The sequence below is a fragment of the Panthera tigris genome, chromosome B3 (genome assembly GCF_018350195.1).
Source record: "Panthera tigris isolate Pti1 chromosome B3, P.tigris_Pti1_mat1.1, whole genome shotgun sequence".
Taxonomy (NCBI): Eukaryota; Metazoa; Chordata; class Mammalia; order Carnivora; family Felidae; genus Panthera; species Panthera tigris.
The window spans coordinates 39,518,558-39,537,016 of record NC_056665.1 but is presented as its reverse complement, the minus strand read 5'-3'; the positions used below and the strand labels follow the sequence as shown (position 1 = coordinate 39,537,016).

At 43.5% G+C, this 18,459-nt stretch overlaps 2 protein-coding genes across 10 annotated transcripts in view; one reads left to right on the top strand and one right to left on the bottom strand.

Moving 5' to 3' along the window:
* SLC24A1 (solute carrier family 24 member 1) overlaps positions 1-10,008 on the top strand; it is a 28,160-nt gene extending 18,152 nt beyond the window's left edge. The window contains exons 4-9 of the mRNA XM_042988608.1: positions 824-907; positions 1,995-2,086; positions 5,421-6,002; positions 6,709-6,798; positions 7,673-7,839; positions 8,789-10,008. Coding sequence (XP_042844542.1) covers positions 824-907; positions 1,995-2,086; positions 5,421-6,002; positions 6,709-6,798; positions 7,673-7,839; positions 8,789-9,038 — 1,265 coding nt within the window. The 3' untranslated portion in view covers positions 9,039-10,008. The remainder of the gene's footprint in view (positions 1-823; positions 908-1,994; positions 2,087-5,420; positions 6,003-6,708; positions 6,799-7,672; positions 7,840-8,788) is intronic.
* DENND4A (DENN domain containing 4A) overlaps positions 1,568-18,459 on the bottom strand; it is a 143,865-nt gene continuing 126,973 nt past the window's right edge. For 5 of the 9 annotated variants that reach the window (XM_042988597.1, XM_042988599.1, XM_042988600.1 and 2 more), the window contains one exon: positions 14,675-15,847. In XM_042988597.1, the coding sequence (XP_042844531.1) occupies positions 15,711-15,847 (137 nt within the window). In that variant the 3' untranslated portion in view covers positions 14,675-15,710. Of the gene's footprint in view, positions 2,325-14,674; positions 15,848-18,459 lie in introns of those variants that run through there. The other 4 variants (XM_042988603.1, XM_042988604.1, XM_042988606.1 and 1 more) reach the window with 2 other exon arrangements.

The window sequence follows — 18,459 nt, the reverse complement described above, 5'->3', positions numbered from 1 at the left end:
CAGGTTACACAGCTGTGAGGACCCGCAGGAGCCCCTGCACCTGTCTCTGTGCCTCCCACCTTGAATTACACATGTAAACTTTGCATGTTGCCTGGAGCATCATCACATTGAAAAAGATTGCCCTCCCTAGTTTTCTTGCCTGGAAATCAGAGCAGGACTATTCTGTCCATAGTTCTCTTTGGGCCTCTGGCAAAGTGTGTTCATAGAGATCCGAAAGGAGGCTCCGGGTACCTAGGGTCAAAAAGGTGTGGCAGGGAGGTTGGTGGTAGGCTATTTCCCCTTTCTGACCAGAGAAGAAAGTCTCACCAGTAGTGCTCCTGGAGCTATAGCAGAGCTTCTGGTAAATTCATTGAAGAAAGCAAGCTACAAAGGACCTTACAGATAATCCAGTCCAAGGATGGCAAAAATGTCTCCCTGCCATTTTTCGTCCGTTCCCTGCTCATTGCAGACATCACCAATAAATCACGGTAAAACCTCCACTATCCTTGGATCAGAATCCTCCTCAATCCAGCACTCATTCGAGCTTGTAAAGGAAATAAATCCTATTTGTTGCCTCTGAGTCCAACCATGTCATCTTACCAGAGAGGAAATAGGATCAGAGAGGGGAGGTGACTTGCCTAAGGTCACAGCCAGTTAGTAACATACAGGGAATTTAAGGCGAAAGCTTGGGAGCGGGCAGCAGGAACATGCGCAGTAGGACCGGAACCCAGACCATGACTTCCAGGCCAGCCTCTTCCCACCCACTACAGCTGCTCTGGTTGCTCAGCTGACCAGTGTAACTGAAGGGCCTCGGATAAGATGTGTTCCCCTTTCTCATTTGCAGCCCATCCCTCCAAGGATAAGGAGGAGGAGAGCTTGAATCAGGAGACCAAAGCCAAGCCTCATGCTAATGCAGAGAACAAACCAGGTGAGAGGATGGTGAAACTGGTGGGTTTCCTCATGCTACCTTCCTCCCTCCTGTTGGCCAGGGGCTGAGATGTGCCTCTCGGCCTGTCTGGGCCAGTCAGCTGGAGTGATAGTCTGGTGCTGCCCTGAGTGCCACTGCACTCTAGCCTCCTCCTTCCCGTATGCTCCCTTTCTGACTGGGCTGCTGGCCCTAGGGAGGCTCTGGACAGCCCCTCCGCACTCTCCTCTGATGGGCCGGGCCAGGCCAGGCCAAGGGGTTATTGAAGGCCCGTTTCTCTTTCACTAAATCTCATCCCAAATGAGACTCCATGGGACCTCTGTTTCTTCTTCCTGTCACTTCTACAAAAGGACAGTGCTCTTAGGGATTGGTCTGAGACCAGCAACCCCAGGAGAGAAGGACACCAGGGGTCTGGTGATGCAGAAGTCCAGCATCCATGTGGCACCTGGGATGGAGGGAATGAGGAAGCTCCTGCCCCTGTGGGTTCTGCACAGCACACCGGGCCTGCCCCATGCACCCAGCGACCTGCGGAAGGAGGGAGAGCGGCAGCCATTTTTTCCATACAATAGACAAGGAAACCCAGGCTGAGAGGTCAACTGACTCATCTGAAGAAGTGAGAGGGTCTGCTCCTAAACCCGGCTCTCCAGGCTTTCTGAGTCTCCCTTCCCTGCCACCTATTTCAAGGCTTCCAAACTGCTGTGCTGCCTTTGAAGTCATCAGGATCCTCTCCATGTAGGCGGTAGGGGGCAAGGTCAGACCCTGAGGGCTGGGGCTTTGCCCTCTCTTTGGTCCCAGTTCCCCAAGCTTTTTATAGGTTGGATCCCTGGCCCCACTGGTCGGGATGGAAATATGTGTGAATACAGGGGGAGCAAGGATGGCCAGCTCCCGGCTGTCCTATCTGCAGCTATCTCTGTGGACAGGGCAACAATAATTCCTATCACATCATGTTACTTTTCCTAACAACAAGAAATTCCCCAAACTTACTGAGACCCTGGGGTGGACGCGTCCTGTAGCCCCTCACACTGGCTCTGCCAGCTGCCCTCAAAAACTGGCACACTCTTCTGATCTTTTCCGTGTTTGTCCTTTAAAGAGGAGGAGTCAGCCAAGCTTCCTGCGGTCACGGTCACACCAGCCCCTGCTCCAGATGTTGAGGGAGATCAGGAGGAAGATCCTGGCAGTCAGGTAGGCACGAGCTTCTTCCCAGGTGGAGGGGATTGAACAGGCCCAGGGAAGGAGTTGCTGACCAAAGAGTCTTCTTTCGTGAATGTCTGAAATGCTGCTTGAGGTTCATTCCTCTGAAGTAAGTATGGCCCTTTCTCTGAAGATCAAATAATATCTCATGGGGCCAATTAATTCACCGTTAACACCTTAGTGTCAGTGCGGTATATGCACACGAGAATGTGCCGCCACGGGTCACATGCTAGGAGAACATAAGGAATAACTGTTAGGGGGTCTTTCAGAAACTAGGGGGCAGTAAGACCAGGCAGCTCAAAGCATAGCTCCATGCCTCGGAACCCCCTGAGGTTTGTCTACAGGGCCTGCCGCTGCCTTTACAGCCACACAGCCTCTTCTTCCACCACGCTCCTGCTACACTGGACTCCTGTCTCCGTGCTCTTGTGCCTCCGGACCTTGGTTTCCTCCCCCTCATGTATCCCCCCACCTGCATGTATCACCTCACCCACCTCTCCAGGCCACTGTAAATGCCTCCATTGCCCTCCAGCTTCCCTGACCCCCCACCCCGATCTGATGAATAAATGCCCATGGGCTTTGTCCCTGTCCCAGGGCTCTTATCACTGCCTTCCCCGCACTCCATTTAGGAGTCTCTCTTCCTTCAGCTCGCTGCTGAGTGAAGTTCCTGAGGGCAGGATGCACTCCTGAACTGTCTGTCTGTCCCATAGAGAGAGGTGCGGTGCCTGGCACACGCGGCTGTGCTCAGTAAGGGTTCAGAGATGACAGTGAGGGTGTGGGGCCTCCCTCGGGCCAGCAGCCCAATCAGAAAGGGAGTCGATGACGGTCAGTGATAGACTTGCATTTAGTTTGCAGGTTCCACCCCTGTTTGTTTTTTTTAGTTTGCCACCCAGAAATAGTCAATTATACCTCATCCTTAAGCCAGCAACTTTGGGTTTAGTGTCTAAGACCTCTTGATGGTATCATGAGTGTCCTGAGTAGACCCACTACAGCCAGCTCAAGTACAAGGGATTAAGAGGAGACAGAGAGATCTCCTGGAATCCCAGGGCCAGAAGCGAAGCTCCATTTCACAAAGAACTGCCCCCAGTTCTAAGCAGGCAGCTGTGACCCTAGTGGCTTCTCACTGTCTGTCTTTGCTCCCTCATGTTCCCTTCCCTGTGTGCAGACTTTTTTTCCTCTCAATTTTTATTTATTTTGGGAAGAGAGAGAGAGTGAGAGTGGGGAGGGGCAGAGAGAGAGAGGGAGAGAGAGAGAATCCCAACCAGACTCGGAGCCTGATGTGGGGTTTGAACTCATGAACCGTGAAATCACGAACTGAGCCGAAGTCAGGTGCTTAACCGACTGAGCCACCCAGGTGCCCCGCATTTGCTTTCTTATTAGCACACATAGCACCACTCTAGGCCCCAGTCCATTATGGGGGTCAACCGATGACCGGCTCCCAGTCTCAGAAGAGAGAATCTGTTTAAACCAGGTCACAGGTCAGGGATCCAGCCTGTGTCTAAGCTGTGACAGGGAGTGCTGGGGTGCTCTGACTCCAACACAGAAGAACGGAGCCACCAATTCAGAGGGTGTTAGGGGTGACAGTTCTCAGAGAAAAGGGTGCAGGCTGGGCAGACACTCCCACACCTATGGATTTAAATGACTTGTCATCTCCCCCAGTAAGCCTTCTCTCCTGATGGGGCTGGGGGAGGGAGGGCAGGAAGTATTTCAGGGGCACCTAGGTGGCTCAGTCGGTTGAGCATCCGACTTCGGCTCAGGTCATGATCTCACGGCTCGTGGGTTCGAGCCCTGTGTCGGGCTCTGTGCTGACAGCTCAGAGCCTAGAGTCTGCTTCAGATTCTGTGTCTCTCTTGCTGTGCCCCTCCCTGGCTCATGCTCTGTCTCCCTTTCTCTCAAGAATAAATAAAAAACATTAAAAATTAAAAAAATGTACTCTCGACCATTAAGTTAGAGTATCTGGGGTGGGTATGAATGTTTTTAAAACCCTCAGGTGATCTGAATATGCAGTGGAGTTGAGAATCACTGAGTATCCCTTGGGGTTGGCTGTGTGAACTTCGTTACAGATGACATACTCTATGAGCACACAGCGCAGGTCACTTGCTCAAGGGACAGGCCAGGCATGTTGCTATAGGTTAGTTGGGCACCTAATCTGAGGACACTCAGAATCAATGCCTTTTAGAGTGCATGGAGTCACAGTGTTTGGTTCCCAAACACTGGTCTGCAAATGCATCTATTAGGAGCACTTGTGAGCATGTTAAAATAGATTCTTGGCTTAGTTCTCATCACAGAGATTCTAATTCAGTTGGTCCAGGAGGGGCCAGGACATCTGGATTTCTTTTATTTTATTAACTTATTTTGAAAATTAGTATTTATACTAAGCTCCCCAGCTGAGAACCAAAGATCTCATTCAGCCCTGGCATTTGCGAAGAAGGGTAGCTTGGTGGTTAAGAGGCCAAGAGCTGGACTATCCATATGACAAATCCCAACTTTATCACTTACACCATGTGGACCACTGTGTGGACCACGGGCAAGTTATTTAACTATTCTGTACCCTAGTTTCTCCATCTGTCAGATGGGTTTAATTCCATCTATATCTTAAGTTAATTGACCCATGAGACACAGTAAGTGCTAGCTATTATTATTGAAGCCACTTAACATAGTGCCTGGCACATAAACCCCCCCAGTAAATAGGTATTACCATCATAGTTTTACATACATAAGGTAATATAACAATTTAGAAGTTTTAGGAGGCTCAGCAATGTAACCACCAAAAGATATGCAATATTAGGCAACATTAATGGAAGTAGGTATCCAAGAGAGGGGAGTGATAATCTTATTCCATTCTGTGGTCCAATCCTATTACGTGTGGTGTTCTGTTTCAGTTTTCAAAGCTTCCTCATGGGGCATAATCTAACTAGAATGAGTTCACCAAGATGGGGAGGAGGCTCCAGGCCATAGCACAGAATAAAGGAAGGGACTGGGAATCTTTAACTCAGGGAAAAGAGCTGCCTCATGAAAGAGTGATTAGCTTTGTTCTGTGTGGCTCCAAAGAGTCAACCTATGCACAGAGAGTAGAACCTTGTTACAAATATGGACTCTAATCAGAGTTGCCAAGATACAGAGGGTGCCTTAGGTGGTGAGTTTTCCATCCCTGAAGAAAGGACAACCACTGTTGTGGTTGTGGAGTAATTTTGCTGAATGATTTCTCCTCCTACTCAAGTTTTTAGATCCATTCTGAGAACAGCAACAACAACAAAGTGGGGGAAAAGTGGGAGGGAAAACAAACCCAGCAGTTATTACACATTAATTTGTTGGCTTTGGATTGCAGGGAGGAGATGTGGCTGGAGCTGAGAGCACAGGTGAAATAGTAGCTGAAGAGGGTGAAGCTCCTGGTGAAGGCAAAGATGGAGAGCAAGGTGGAGGTGAGACTCAACTGGAAGGTGAAGGTGAAATTGAAGCAGAAGGAGAAGAAGGTGAACATGGCAGTGAACTCCAAGCAGAAGATGAGGACGTGAAAGCTGATGAAGGTGGAGGTGAAGGTGAACTCCAAGCAGAAGAGGGTGAAATGAAAGCTGATGAGGGTGAAAATGAAGAGCAGGAATTCAATGCTGAGAGTCAAGGTGAAGCCAAAAGTGACGAGAAAGGTACAGATGGTGAAGGGGGAGGTGATGGAGGTGACAGTAAAGATGAAGAGGAGGAAGAAGAGGAGGAGGACGAAGAGGAAGGGGAGGACGAAGAGGAAGAGGAGGACGATGAGGAAGAAGAGGAGGCAGATGAGGAAGAAGAGGAGGCAAATGAGGAGCCTTTGTCCCTGGAGTGGCCCGACACCAGGCAGAAGCAAGCCATTTACCTCTTCCTCCTGCCCATTGTGTTCCCACTGTGGTTGACGGTGCCTGATGTCCGGAGGCTGGTGAGTTTGCCCAGCTGTACCCCAGGGAATCTGTGGAGTCTCTAGGCACTCCCGCTCAAGAAGGCAAACCAGCTTGGCAGGGCTCAACCACAGAGAGTATCTGGGATGCAACTTGTAGCTCCAGATGGGACCATGCACCTATGGGGACATACCGGTGGGCTTGAGAGGCCCTAAGACATGCTTATTTCCTCACTATCAGCATGTGATCTGGTCCCTCAACTCCTATTCTCAGTTTTCTCGATTTTAATATGGGAATGATGCCAAGACGCCCCCACTCCGCCCCTGTATTTCCAGGGATATTCTGAAAACCTAGGGGGAAAGTACTGTTTCTACCCAGTATTCTCATTTATAGGGAAAGCGCTAACATACCCTACCCAAAGGCCATCCATACGCTCTAGGTCCAGAGATGGGTGGGGTAGGGGGGAGGTGGCAGATACCAAACCAAACACCTAGGCAAGTCTGGCTCTAGGGCAAGCAAACAGTCCTCTTCAGTTTGGTGACTGCTGAATGCCCTGCTGGCTGGACTCCCCTGCAGGCCACCATCCCAGGGTCCTCACTGGAGATCCAGATCTCAGCTGACACATCCCCAGATCCTCTCCATCACTCACTCAGCAGATCCCGTCCCTGATTCTGGGGCTCCCTCAGAAGGGCCAATGACCTTTAGCATCTGCAACTTATTTCTCTTCCTTTTCAAACTTGCAAATAGGAGTCTAGGAAGTTTTTTGTTATCACCTTCCTGGGATCCATCGTGTGGATAGCCATTTTCTCATACCTCATGGTCTGGTGGGCTCACCAGGTGAGTGAACAGCAGGAACTATATCCAACGTCAGTGGGGCCCAAGGACAATTTTTACCTTCAGGGTCAATGGCCAGTACCCAGGGAACGGTGAGGCTCAAGTGACTTTGTAGTTTCTAGATTGTTTACGAAGGGTCAAATTTGCCTTTTTTCTTCCAGTGAGTGTAGTGTTTTCAAGTGCGGCTCTTCTGTCTTAATGTTCATGCTGTAGCCTCGCATAGACGGCCCTTCACAGTCTGACCCAACTGACCATTGCTTATTAGCCTTACTCCAGGCTTTCTCTGTCATGGATGCCCTGCTCCTCCCCACCTGGCGATGTTGGACACACTTGCGAGAGCAAGCTCAATTTTGCCTTGTCTCTGGCATCCAGTGAGTCTTCCTCTGAGTGCCCATTGCTTTCCTGTTCTACCTGTAATTGTTGTTCACGAGCTTTTTTCTTTCAGTAGGCTGAGGGTAGGGGCAGTGTTGTGGTGCCTATACTTCTATCTCCAGCCTCTAACTGGCACATAGCAGGTGTCCGTGGTTCTGGAGATGGAAACGTGACACGAACAGGTGTTCGGAGGGGCAGTTCTGAGAAGGTGCAGGTGTTATAGCTGGAATATCAGTGACGGCTGGTATCAGGGAGAGACGTGTACTCCAGAAAGGAGCTGCGTCATTCCCTGCAGCCTTGAGCAGGGGCCCTGCTCCTTCTCTCCGTGGCCCATCTCCCCAGCTGTCGGTTCGCCATACCCTCCCTCCGAGGCCGCGGGAGTATGCTGAGCTCTCCGGAAAAGTGTTGGGTTTGCACAAAGTAGCATGTGGTTGGTGCTTTGAAGAGCTTCAGATTTTTCCTTTTGCTGTTGCCATGGCTTATCATCGCTGTCACTTTTTACTAGGTTGGTGAAACAATAGGGATTTCGGAAGAGATCATGGGTTTGACGATCCTAGCAGCAGGCACGTCCATTCCTGACCTCATCACCAGTGTGATTGTCGCTCGGAAAGGCCTGGGAGACATGGCTGTGTCCAGCTCTGTGGGCAGTAACATATTTGATATCACCGTGGGGTGAGTGGCAAAGTTGCTTTCCAAGGCATATTAAGAATGACTGGAAAACACGGTGTTGACTCTGTTTGCTGGTTTTCTGTTTCATCATTTATACGTGGAATAAAAGGGCATTTATGTTATTAGTTTCTACAAGGCATCAAAGTGTCCTCCCTTCGTTCATCACAGCCTGAGGGGATAACAGAACAAAAATGCTGTCTGAAATGTAACTGACTAGAATTTATAGATGAATCGAAAAACAAAGTCCTTTAAATTTCATTCCCAAATTCAGTCAGAGGCTCTGCTCACTGACCTCCAAGGTGGTGGAAGTGGGGCTGGAAGGAGCAATGACTCAATCTCACTCGCTGATACTTCTGCTCCTTTGTGTTTGGGATCCTGCCAGCTCAGAGGCTCTAAAAGCATTTTGTCTAAACAAGCAAATGCCGCACCCTCCTGTACCCATTCTCTTGCCCCCTCCTCCCAACTTTGTCAGAGCCCAACCTCTGGGCTATTTTCATTTCCACGGGCATATCCTGGATTTGGGTGGTGGCTTTGATTTTTCTAAATTTTTATGGTAAGTCCTAGCTCAGGCTAATTTAAATGTAAAGACATGTTAGCCTGAGCTAGGACTGATCACAAAAATTTACAGATGGAAGACTCACACATCAGCTCAGCTGGGTTACTCACAGGAAAGTCATGAATTATAAAGAAAAAAATACCCACTCAGACCCTGAAAATTTCAGTTTTAATATAGAACTCCTTGTTATTAGCTGTGAGACCTTGGGCACGTAATTCAATTTCCATGAACTTCGTTTCCTCATCTGTGAAACGGGGCTATTATTTTCTGCTCTATTTCATAAGCTTTCTCGTGTGTGTGGAAAAATAAGTGCTTTGTAAATTGTAAAATACTGTTTATGTTTATGGGATTAGTGCAGACATTCAGAATATTCACACTGTTTCTTCAATCTTGCAGCCTGCCTGTCCCTTGGTTGCTGTTCTCTCTTATCAATGGATTACAGCCTGTTCCAGTCAGCAGCAACGGCTTGTTTTGTGCAATTGTTTTGCTTTTTCTCATGCTCCTGTTTGTGATCTCTTCAATTGCATCATGCAAATGGAGAATGAACAAGATCCTGGGCTTCACAATGTTCCTCCTTTACTTTGTATTCCTGATAATCAGTGTGATGTTAGAAGATCGAATCATTTCCTGTCCTGTATCTGTCTGAGGCAGAGTCGCTGTTGCTCACAATGGACGTGGATCAGAAAACCATGCCAGAAGCTACCATACTTCTTGTTACATTAACAAAAGAATGAACGTGGTCCATGAGAGAGACCAGAGTGGCAAAGAGCCACTGATGGGAATGTGATCGGGGACTGAATGTTAGCCTTGGAAACACCCGCAGCTCGTTGTGGATTGTCTCACCTCTGGAGGGATGGAGTTTTTACCCCTGCCTGATGTTGGCAGCTACCACGTGGAGGCCAGTAGAAGGACCTCTGGAGCCAGAGGGTTTTCGGAATGAGGGATCATTTGGGGGTGAGGGCTGGGACAGGCACAGTAGCAGGACAAGCCCCTATACTCACAGTTCCCTGATCATTCCTGAAAGGCTGCTGATCCAAAGACACAGATGTGGTCTACACCCCACCCTTTGGCCCCTGTCCCAAGCACACACTGCAACTTGCCGTCCTCTCTTTTTCTGTTTAAAACATGAGGTTCCACCAGGGTTGTAAACATTACACGTCCAGTTATTGGTGGGTTTAAGGAGCTAAGACTCGGAAAAAAAAAAGTATAACAGGAATCAATGATCATTACACACTGTAGCCCAGTAAAATGTGTACTGATATTTGATAGCTTAAAAAGACTCCCTTAGCTCTTCTTTTGCACTTCTGAAACGTGAAATTAAAATAAGTAGCCCCCCAAATGAAAATGTATAATTCGCCGTTGTACCAGAAGGGGGGTGGGATATTAGGGAGGGCTATTTAAAAATATGTACTTACTAGAAAATCCAAATTAGTGTTGTCTCCATCAAGTGGTCACCTTGGGGGATTAGACAGTCATACAAAGCTGTCCTGACTTTACTCCTCCAGCATATTCTCACCTAACAGTGACAAATGCTACTAGTGAGTCAGAAGGGGAGTGATTTTATTTCATTATTTTTTTAAATGTTTTATTTATTTTTGAGACAGAGAGAGACAGAGCACGAGCAGGGGAGGGGCAGAGAGAGAGGGAGACACAGAATCCGAAGCAGGCTCCAGGCTCCGAGCCATCAGCCCAGAGCCCGACGCGGGGCTCGAACCCACAAACTGTGAGATCATGACCTGAGCCGAAGTTGGACGCTCAACCAACTGAGCCACCCAGGCGCCCCAGGGGAGTGATTTTAAAAAGAGTCCAAAATCAGTAGGGCCAAGTCTGCTATATAAAGTAAGAGATCTTGTGGGGTAATGCTACTTCTGTATGCCAACCTACATTGGATGATAAAGCCAGATTGATTTCCCGTGTGGCTTACATGTGGCTCTTAAGGCAATTACAAAGGAGAAATTCCAAAAATGCTTAACATAACGACAACACAGTGAGAAAAAGAGTATTACTACTTCTAATAGCTAGTGTAAAGGACTTCTGTGTTTTTAAAAATTGTGTGGTTATTTAAGCAGTGCTTGTGCAATTCGAAGTGCTTGTATGTTAAATACCACTGCTTGCTGCTTTTACTAGCACTCAGTTAGGGGACCGCTAGAAATGAAGCAGTTCCGTGTTCCTGGTTTCAGAGCAAAAGGAGCTCAGGTGACTATAGATTATGACGGCAAATATGGCTTTAATTACAAACGTGAGAGGATTCAGACTGGAATATAACAGGACAGATGTGATGTGGAAAAAAAAAAAATCAAACATTTTGGTGTTGAAGGGCTGTACTGAAAATACTTTAGTCCATAATCCATCTCTTAAGATGGGCTGATTAATTAATGGCCTCACTACCCCAGGATTCACATTCTTTGGAAATGACTTTTATTAAATTTCAATAAATTGTGAGTCCCCATGGTATTTTATTTTACCAACATGGATGAGTTCATCTGTATCTTTAGGTCACTGGGTCAGAATGCTCAAGAAGAAGAATATGGAATCATGTTCACATTCCATTTTCTTACTTATCCTCCTTGCCGTTGCTGCTGCATTTGCCCAGTCTCCATATGCCATGGCCTAGGAACAGGAGAGAACAATGCCTACAGAAGGGTGACCCCAATGCCCAAACTCTGGGCATCTGTGTCTAATTCCAGCTAGCTTCAGGGGCATCACCTGAGAGTCTGGGATCTGATGCCTTCCCCAGAATGACTGATAAGGAGTGATGGACAGTGGAACATTTTGTCATGAAAAAGTGTTGGACAGTCATTTCATGATTAGAGTCAACTCTAATGATCTAACATTCTTTTTCTGATTAGCTTGCTGGATTTTTGGCATTTCTCTTTGCTTAGAAAGGATGATCTGATCACTTCACACTATGACAGAAAGGGTCAAGTAAAATGAAAGCTGGGTCTTGATGGATAAGAAGTCACTGGGGTGGGCAGGAGAAAGGAGATTTCAGGGAGATGGAAAACTTATGTAACTTTTATAAGATCAATTTGTTATGCTTGGAAATTAAAATTTTTGTCATATTTATAAGCCTACAGTTTATTAGAATTATGCTGTTGTAGGATAAAGAGTCATCTTAAAATGTCAAGATAATGGTGACACGGCCCTCTCATTTGGTAGGCAAAATGATCTACTGAGTTACAAGGGACACATACTAGATCACTCATTCAGCCCAGGAAGTCTGAAGTGTCCCAGCTGGGCATCTCAGCTGGAAGACAGTGGCTGCAGAGATGACTGCTCCCTCCCTCTGGAGGTTCCATTTCCTTGATGACCCTGGTAATGGGTTTGGGTCAAATTTCTAAAAATGTGAGGGTCTTCCTAATTTAATGGGTTAAGTTTCTATATAGTACTAAGAAAAGATTCCTTCCAAATTTTTGAAAAATGGTGTTATGTTTAAATGGTTACTATACATGGTTAAATGGTTACTTTCATCAATAGATCTGAAAATGTTTTCATCAAATTATAGGCTTGGCCCTTTAGGACACCGTTGTCTATATCATAATGATCATTTCTTTAAAGACTGATACCAAAGAGGTCAGGAACTGGAATTTAGTGTGTAGGGCACAGCCTCGTAGATACATTTGAAGAACTGGCTGGCCTTCCGTGCCAAAGAATACCCTGGGGATCTGATTCCTTTTTTTGCGGGAGGGTCCCTCCATAGGTGCCACCTGCGATGTGTTTTGGGACTGGTCACTATGGAAGGTGCAGAGAGGGCTCATGATCACGGCTGTCTTTGCCTGGTGTGGGTGGGGAGTGGGGGGTACTGGAGCCAAGCAGGCCACCCTGGCCTAAGACAACATGGTTGCCTTCGCAACCAAAGGCAAGCTTTAGGTCTTCACTGTGATGAGCAGGCAAAGCCTGGAGAATTTCATTTACAGAAAATTCTGTCAGTTGCTCCAGTGGCTCTATCACAGCACAATGTTTGAAAAAAATCTTTACAGACAAAAGGAGGGAGCCATGCAAAGGACAGCAACCGTGGGAAGGCCGCAGAGACTTCATCAGGAAAGTCTGTTACCATCTCAGAGGATAAGCACATGCACACCCACCTGAGTGAGAGACAAACTCCTATACTAATTTGTGCACTGCTAATTTTGTAAACGACAATAATTAAGCCAGCAAATGCACTTGCTTTGAGGCCAGAGGAAGAGGCTAGTGTGAAGGGATAAGAAGATAATAAGCCTGAGAATATTAAGGTAAACTGGTATGTAACTGCTAGTGGTTCAATTCTGAAATAAAACTTGGTCTTGTATCCAAACAGGAAAGACGGAGCACACCAACTCTACCACACAAAGGGGCCAAGGACCCTCTTAAAGAGGCAGCCTGTTCTTTCCCAAGGCACTTGGAAGTGCTTAATAGCAGCTTTCAAGTTCTAGTGGGAAAAATAAAAATAAAACTGGGCTACCTCACATTACCATACAAACGGGTATTTTCTAACCATATACTTAAAACGTATTTAGAAATACACTGTAACAGCTTCTCTATAGAGCAGGCTAACACTTGCTAGTTTCAATAGGCATCATGGTAATGACCAGCATAAAATAAGTATTTATCACTAAAAATGCTGAACCAACATTTTCAGGGGCCATTTCTCTATATACAAAAATGTATAAACATCTTAGAAAACCTTAAAACAAAATAAGCTGGTAGTTTTAGGGATTTATCACAACCTCACGCCGTTCCCCCCCCCCCCCCCAAAAAAAAAAATCAGGGGGAGAAAAGACAAAAATCAGAATATGAACAGGCTGCATAATTCCCCATCTGACAGTAGGAAGAAAAAGCGGAATACTGAAATAAGATACAAAATACAAATGCATGACATTAACACCGTGAGAGGAAGTAGGAACAAGTTATACCAGGACACAGCAGGGTTTATTTTCAACTATTAAACATATAAACAAAACTAAGAGTAAGAAAACAAGAGACAGATAATGTAGCAAAAGTGTATTTCTCTCCAACAAGATTGGTTGGCCATGATTCTTCAAAATGTATCTTCAACAGAGAGAAAATTGAAGAGAAGTTTGTATAGAGTTATTTTAAAGGATGACCTAGATTTTAATTTTCTTTTGAGCAGGGTTTACTACTTTCTACTCATGTTTTTGGTTTTATTTTTAAAGACTAAATTTGCACAAATAATATTCCCTGGGAATTAAAAGTAGAGGAAATAAAACCCAATGAAAAACAGAACAAAAACTCTGTGTGTATGGGAGGAGATAAAAACTATACTCACCTTTCCCCATAGGAGTTTGAACCATAATGAATGGGCTTTACCTCATTTTTTTTCTGGTTAGGTACTTGAAATCAATAAACTATAATTCTTACATATAGTTTGTGTCAAAGACAAGTTAAACAACAGCGAAAACTGTTCTTATAAGGGAAACAAAACCCCAGGACACAAAAACAGAATAGAACCCCAGAACCCTATTTGGAGGGATATTTGTTGCCAATGCCAAAAGACTCACCTATCAAATGTTTCTCTCATTTGACAATTATCAAGCGATGTAGGGAACAAAAGACTCCTTTAGGATGTGAAACTCGGATATGAAGAGTGAAGGAGACTGGAGTTGTATTTACAAAGGAAAGGCATATAAATGTGCATAGCACCAGGTTTTTCAAGTAAGCAAGGTCAGTCCCAAACTAATTCGAACTAAAATTTCACATTTTTTAAACTCTCCCCATGACTTCCCAGGGTAGAAAGCTGTGAAATGTTTCAGCTTGATGCTATTCACTAATGGTGTGAACTCACAAGGTAGTTTTTGCGCAGCTAAACTGATTCTAAGTCTCAGATATCCCCAGGACAAGTGTCCTGGGCTCTACTGGCTTACACACCAGATTTGGAACCATCCACATTTTTCTTCTATGAAACTGTCTAGAGAATTCTCTCCTTCATGACAATGTGTGCAACCACGCACACACACGTACTGGAAATCTATAAATAACTCTAATAGCCAAAGAATACTTTTTATCAGAAATTACCAAAGAAAGTGATATTTGAAATAATGGGACTAAAAATACTTTTTAAGAGTCTTTCTAATACCCATGGTGTTTAAACGTTCAATTTATTGTCTGATTTCTGGATATTTCTGGATTTTAGATTCCATAAACTTCAGATTCTGAAGGCTTATTGAAAAAGCCAAGTTCCTCAATATGGGAAATTCTACCTGGCTGTACTTTTAGAGAGTTATTATTTTTCTATTTTTGAAAAAATATGTTGTTTATTTATATATATATATATATAATATGAACAGAATACTCCAATAGGTCATATTCCAGATAAATATGATACAATCTGCATCATATGCCACATTTTAGATATTAAAATAAGGGTAAAATCTGGAATAAGTTGTCTGACATATTTCCCAACACAAGTGTTCGTATAGAATATTAAAATCTAAATTGATTTTTGGCTTTGTAAGCTATCCCTGTGTACTGTCTGTATCTGTTAGCAATAGAGAACATTTTCAGTCATGGTATACTGAACCTGATTTTGCAGAAGCAGACTTGGAACCTCCCCGGCTCTCCTTCGACAAGGCTCAATGAGTCAGTCTGGGCAGTGCGCACCCTGGCTTTCATCCACTCACTGCAGTCAGGCTTAGCGGTACTAACATGCAATCCTAGCACAACACTGACACTAGCGCTGACAGTTTTGAATCATTCTCCCAAGTAATAAAAAATATATATATATAGATAGATAGATATAGATAGCTATACATATAGAGATCTGCAGCTGTACTAATTACTTCAAATAGCAGCAGACAAGGAAAATAAGCACTTAATTGCTTGCTTCGTAAGTTTCAGTTCATTTTGTTTGCTATATTAAGTTTAAAAATTAAAAAAATATCAACTTACTATAAACAATTTAAAATATGTATAATACAACTTCATGGTCAAAACATTTGAATAGTCTATGAAAACAGGAAATACTTCGAGTTCCATTCATGATTTTTTCAACATGTTTCTTCCAAGAGAAACCACAAAACAGGTGTCTTATTTTGAGAAGTAATTTTGTCTAGGGATTTCCTTGTCACAAAAATACTTAATTACTGGTTACAGGAGAAGTAAAGAAAAAAAAAACAACCAAAGAGATGAGAAACAAAATGGCTCTCTCTTCACTTGTCACTCTTCTCTTCTTAGAACATTCTGTACAAGAGCTATCTGGGCTTTCTGAACCATTTACAAATGCATTTTCAAAAATCGAAGAGAAAGAGTTTAGAATCTCCAAATATTATTTTATACACTGACTATACAATACATATTGAAAGTATACACGCACGTGCATATCTTAAAGATAAGGTTCTCCAAAGGTTTTTCGACATTCCATCACCCCTGTACTTGGTGGTCGATCACAGTTGTGTGTACTCTTGACTTGACTAGGTGTGAGGCGATCGTATGCCATCTTGTATTCTTTATCAAATGCATCTGTAAAAATTCATAAAGAAATGAGGGCATTTAGCAATTTATACTCGATATTAACAACAATCAAGATTTTGAAATATCACAGAACTAAAAAATTAGAGGCCAAGAAGGCATCTTTAGGTCATTTCTGCCAACTAAAGAAATACAGAATTTCAGAGCTCAAACAAGGACCTCAAAGCTCTCAGCATTTTAGAGCTAGATCACACAGACCAACGAATTTTAAAGTTTTAAGATGGCTTCCTTTTAAAATTCTTTTTCTCAAATTTAAAGATTGTGGTAAAATACATACATAAGTGACTATCTTAACCATCTTGTAGGTCAGTGGTATTATGTACATTCATAACGTGCAGCCATCACCACCATCCACCTCAACTCTCTTCCCTCTTGTGAAACTGAAACCCTATACCCATTAAACATTAATTCCGTTGCCCCCTGCCCCAACTGCTGTCAACTATCGTTCTACTTCTGTCTGTATGATTTTTGACTACTCTAGTAAGTGACTCATAAGAGGAATTGTACAGTATTTGTCTTTTTGTGATTGGCTTATTTCATGTACATAATGTCCTCGAGGTTCATCCATGTTATAGTATGTGCCAGAATTAACTTCTTTTTTAAGGAGGAATAATATTCCATTGTACGTATAGACCACATTTTGCTTACTCATTCATCCTTCAATGGACACATGGGTTGTTTCCACACTTTAGCTATTATGAATAATGCTGCTATGAACATGGATGTAAAAATCTCTCTTGCAGACCCTGCTTTTAAGTCCATTTTTAATTTTTTGAAGGGACTGCCAGACTGTTTTCCACAGCAGCTGTACCATTTTACATTCCCAGTAATAATGTATAAAAGTTCCAATTTTCTATATCTTCACCAACATTTGTTATTTTTGGTTTTTGTTTTTGTTGGGGGGGGGGGGACAGTAGCCAGCCTAATGGTGTGAGGTGGAATCTCACTATAGATTTGATTTGTATTTCCCTAATAATTAATGATGTTGAGCATCTTTTCTTGTGCTTATTGGCCACCTATATGTCTTCTTTGGAGAAATGTCTATTCAAGTCCTTGCCCATTTTTAATTGGCTTTTTGTTGTTGTTGTGTTTTAGAAATTTTTCAAATCTATTCTGGATATTATTTTCTTCCATTCTATGGGTTGCCTTTTTACATTCCTGATACCTTTTAATGCACAAAATTTTAAATTTTCATGAATTCCAATTTTTGTATTTTTTCTTGTGTTGCTTGGGCCTCTGGCGTAATATCCAAGAAATCACTGCCAAATCTAATGTCATGAATGATTTTGCCCTGTTTTCTCCTAGGAGTTTTATAGTTTCAGATCTCACATTAGGTCTTTAATCCATCTTGAGTTAATTTGTTTTTTTTCTTTAATTTTTTTTTAAATAATTTACATCCAAATTAGTGTATAGTGCAACAATGATTTCAGGAGTAGATTCCTTAGTGCCCCTTACCCATTTAGCCCATCCCCCTTCCCACAACCCCTCCAGTAACCCTCAGTTTGTTCTCCATATATATGAGCCTCTTATGTTTTGTCCCCCCCCTGTTTTTATACTATTTTTGTTTCCCTTCCTTTATGTTCATCTGTTTTGTCTCTTAAAGTCCTCATGACTTCACTCAGAAGTCATATGATATTTGTCTTTCTCTAATTTCACTTAGCATAATACCCTCTAGTTCCATCCACATAGTTGCAAATGGCAAGATTTCATTCTTTTTGATTGCCGAATAATACTCTGTTGTATATATATACCACATCTTCTTTATCCATTCATCCATTGATGGACATTTGGGCTCTTTCCATACTTTGGCTATTGTCCATAGTGCTGCTATAAACATGGGGGTGCATGTGTCCCTTCAAAACAGCACACCTGTATCCCGTGGATAAATGCCTAGTAGTGCAATTGCTGGGTTGTAGGGTAGTTCTATTTTTATTTTTTTGAGGAACCTCCATACTGTTTTCCAGAGTGGCTGTACCAGCTTGCATTCCCTTTGAGTTAATTTGTTTTACAAGGGGTTCCAACTTCATTCTTTTGCATATGGATATCCAGTTTTGCCAGCATCATTTGTCGAAATGACTGTCCTTTCCCCAATGGTGTTCTTGGCCCCATTGTCAAAAATCATTTGACCATATATATGAGGGCTTATTTCTGGGCTCTCTATTCAATTCCATTGGTCTACATGTCTGTCTTTATGCCAGTACCACACCGTTTAGATTACAGTAGCTTTGTAGTAAGTTTTGAAATCAATAAGTGTGAGTCATCCAGGTCTATTCTAAGATTTTGGTTACTTGAGGTCCCTCTGAGATTCCATATAAATTCGAGGATATGTTTTTCTATTTTTGAAAAAAAAAATCATTACGATTTTGATAGGGATTGCACGTTAATCTATAGGTTGCTTTGGATAGTACTGATATCTTAAAAATTTTAGTCTTCTAAGTATATGAAAATGGGATGTATTTTCATTTATTTATGTCTAATTTCTTTCAACAACGTTTTGCAGTTTTCATTGTACAAGTCTTTCACCTCCTTGGTTGAACAAATTCCTAATTATTCTTTTTGATGCTACTGTACATGGAATTGCTCTCAATTTTTGGATGATGCAT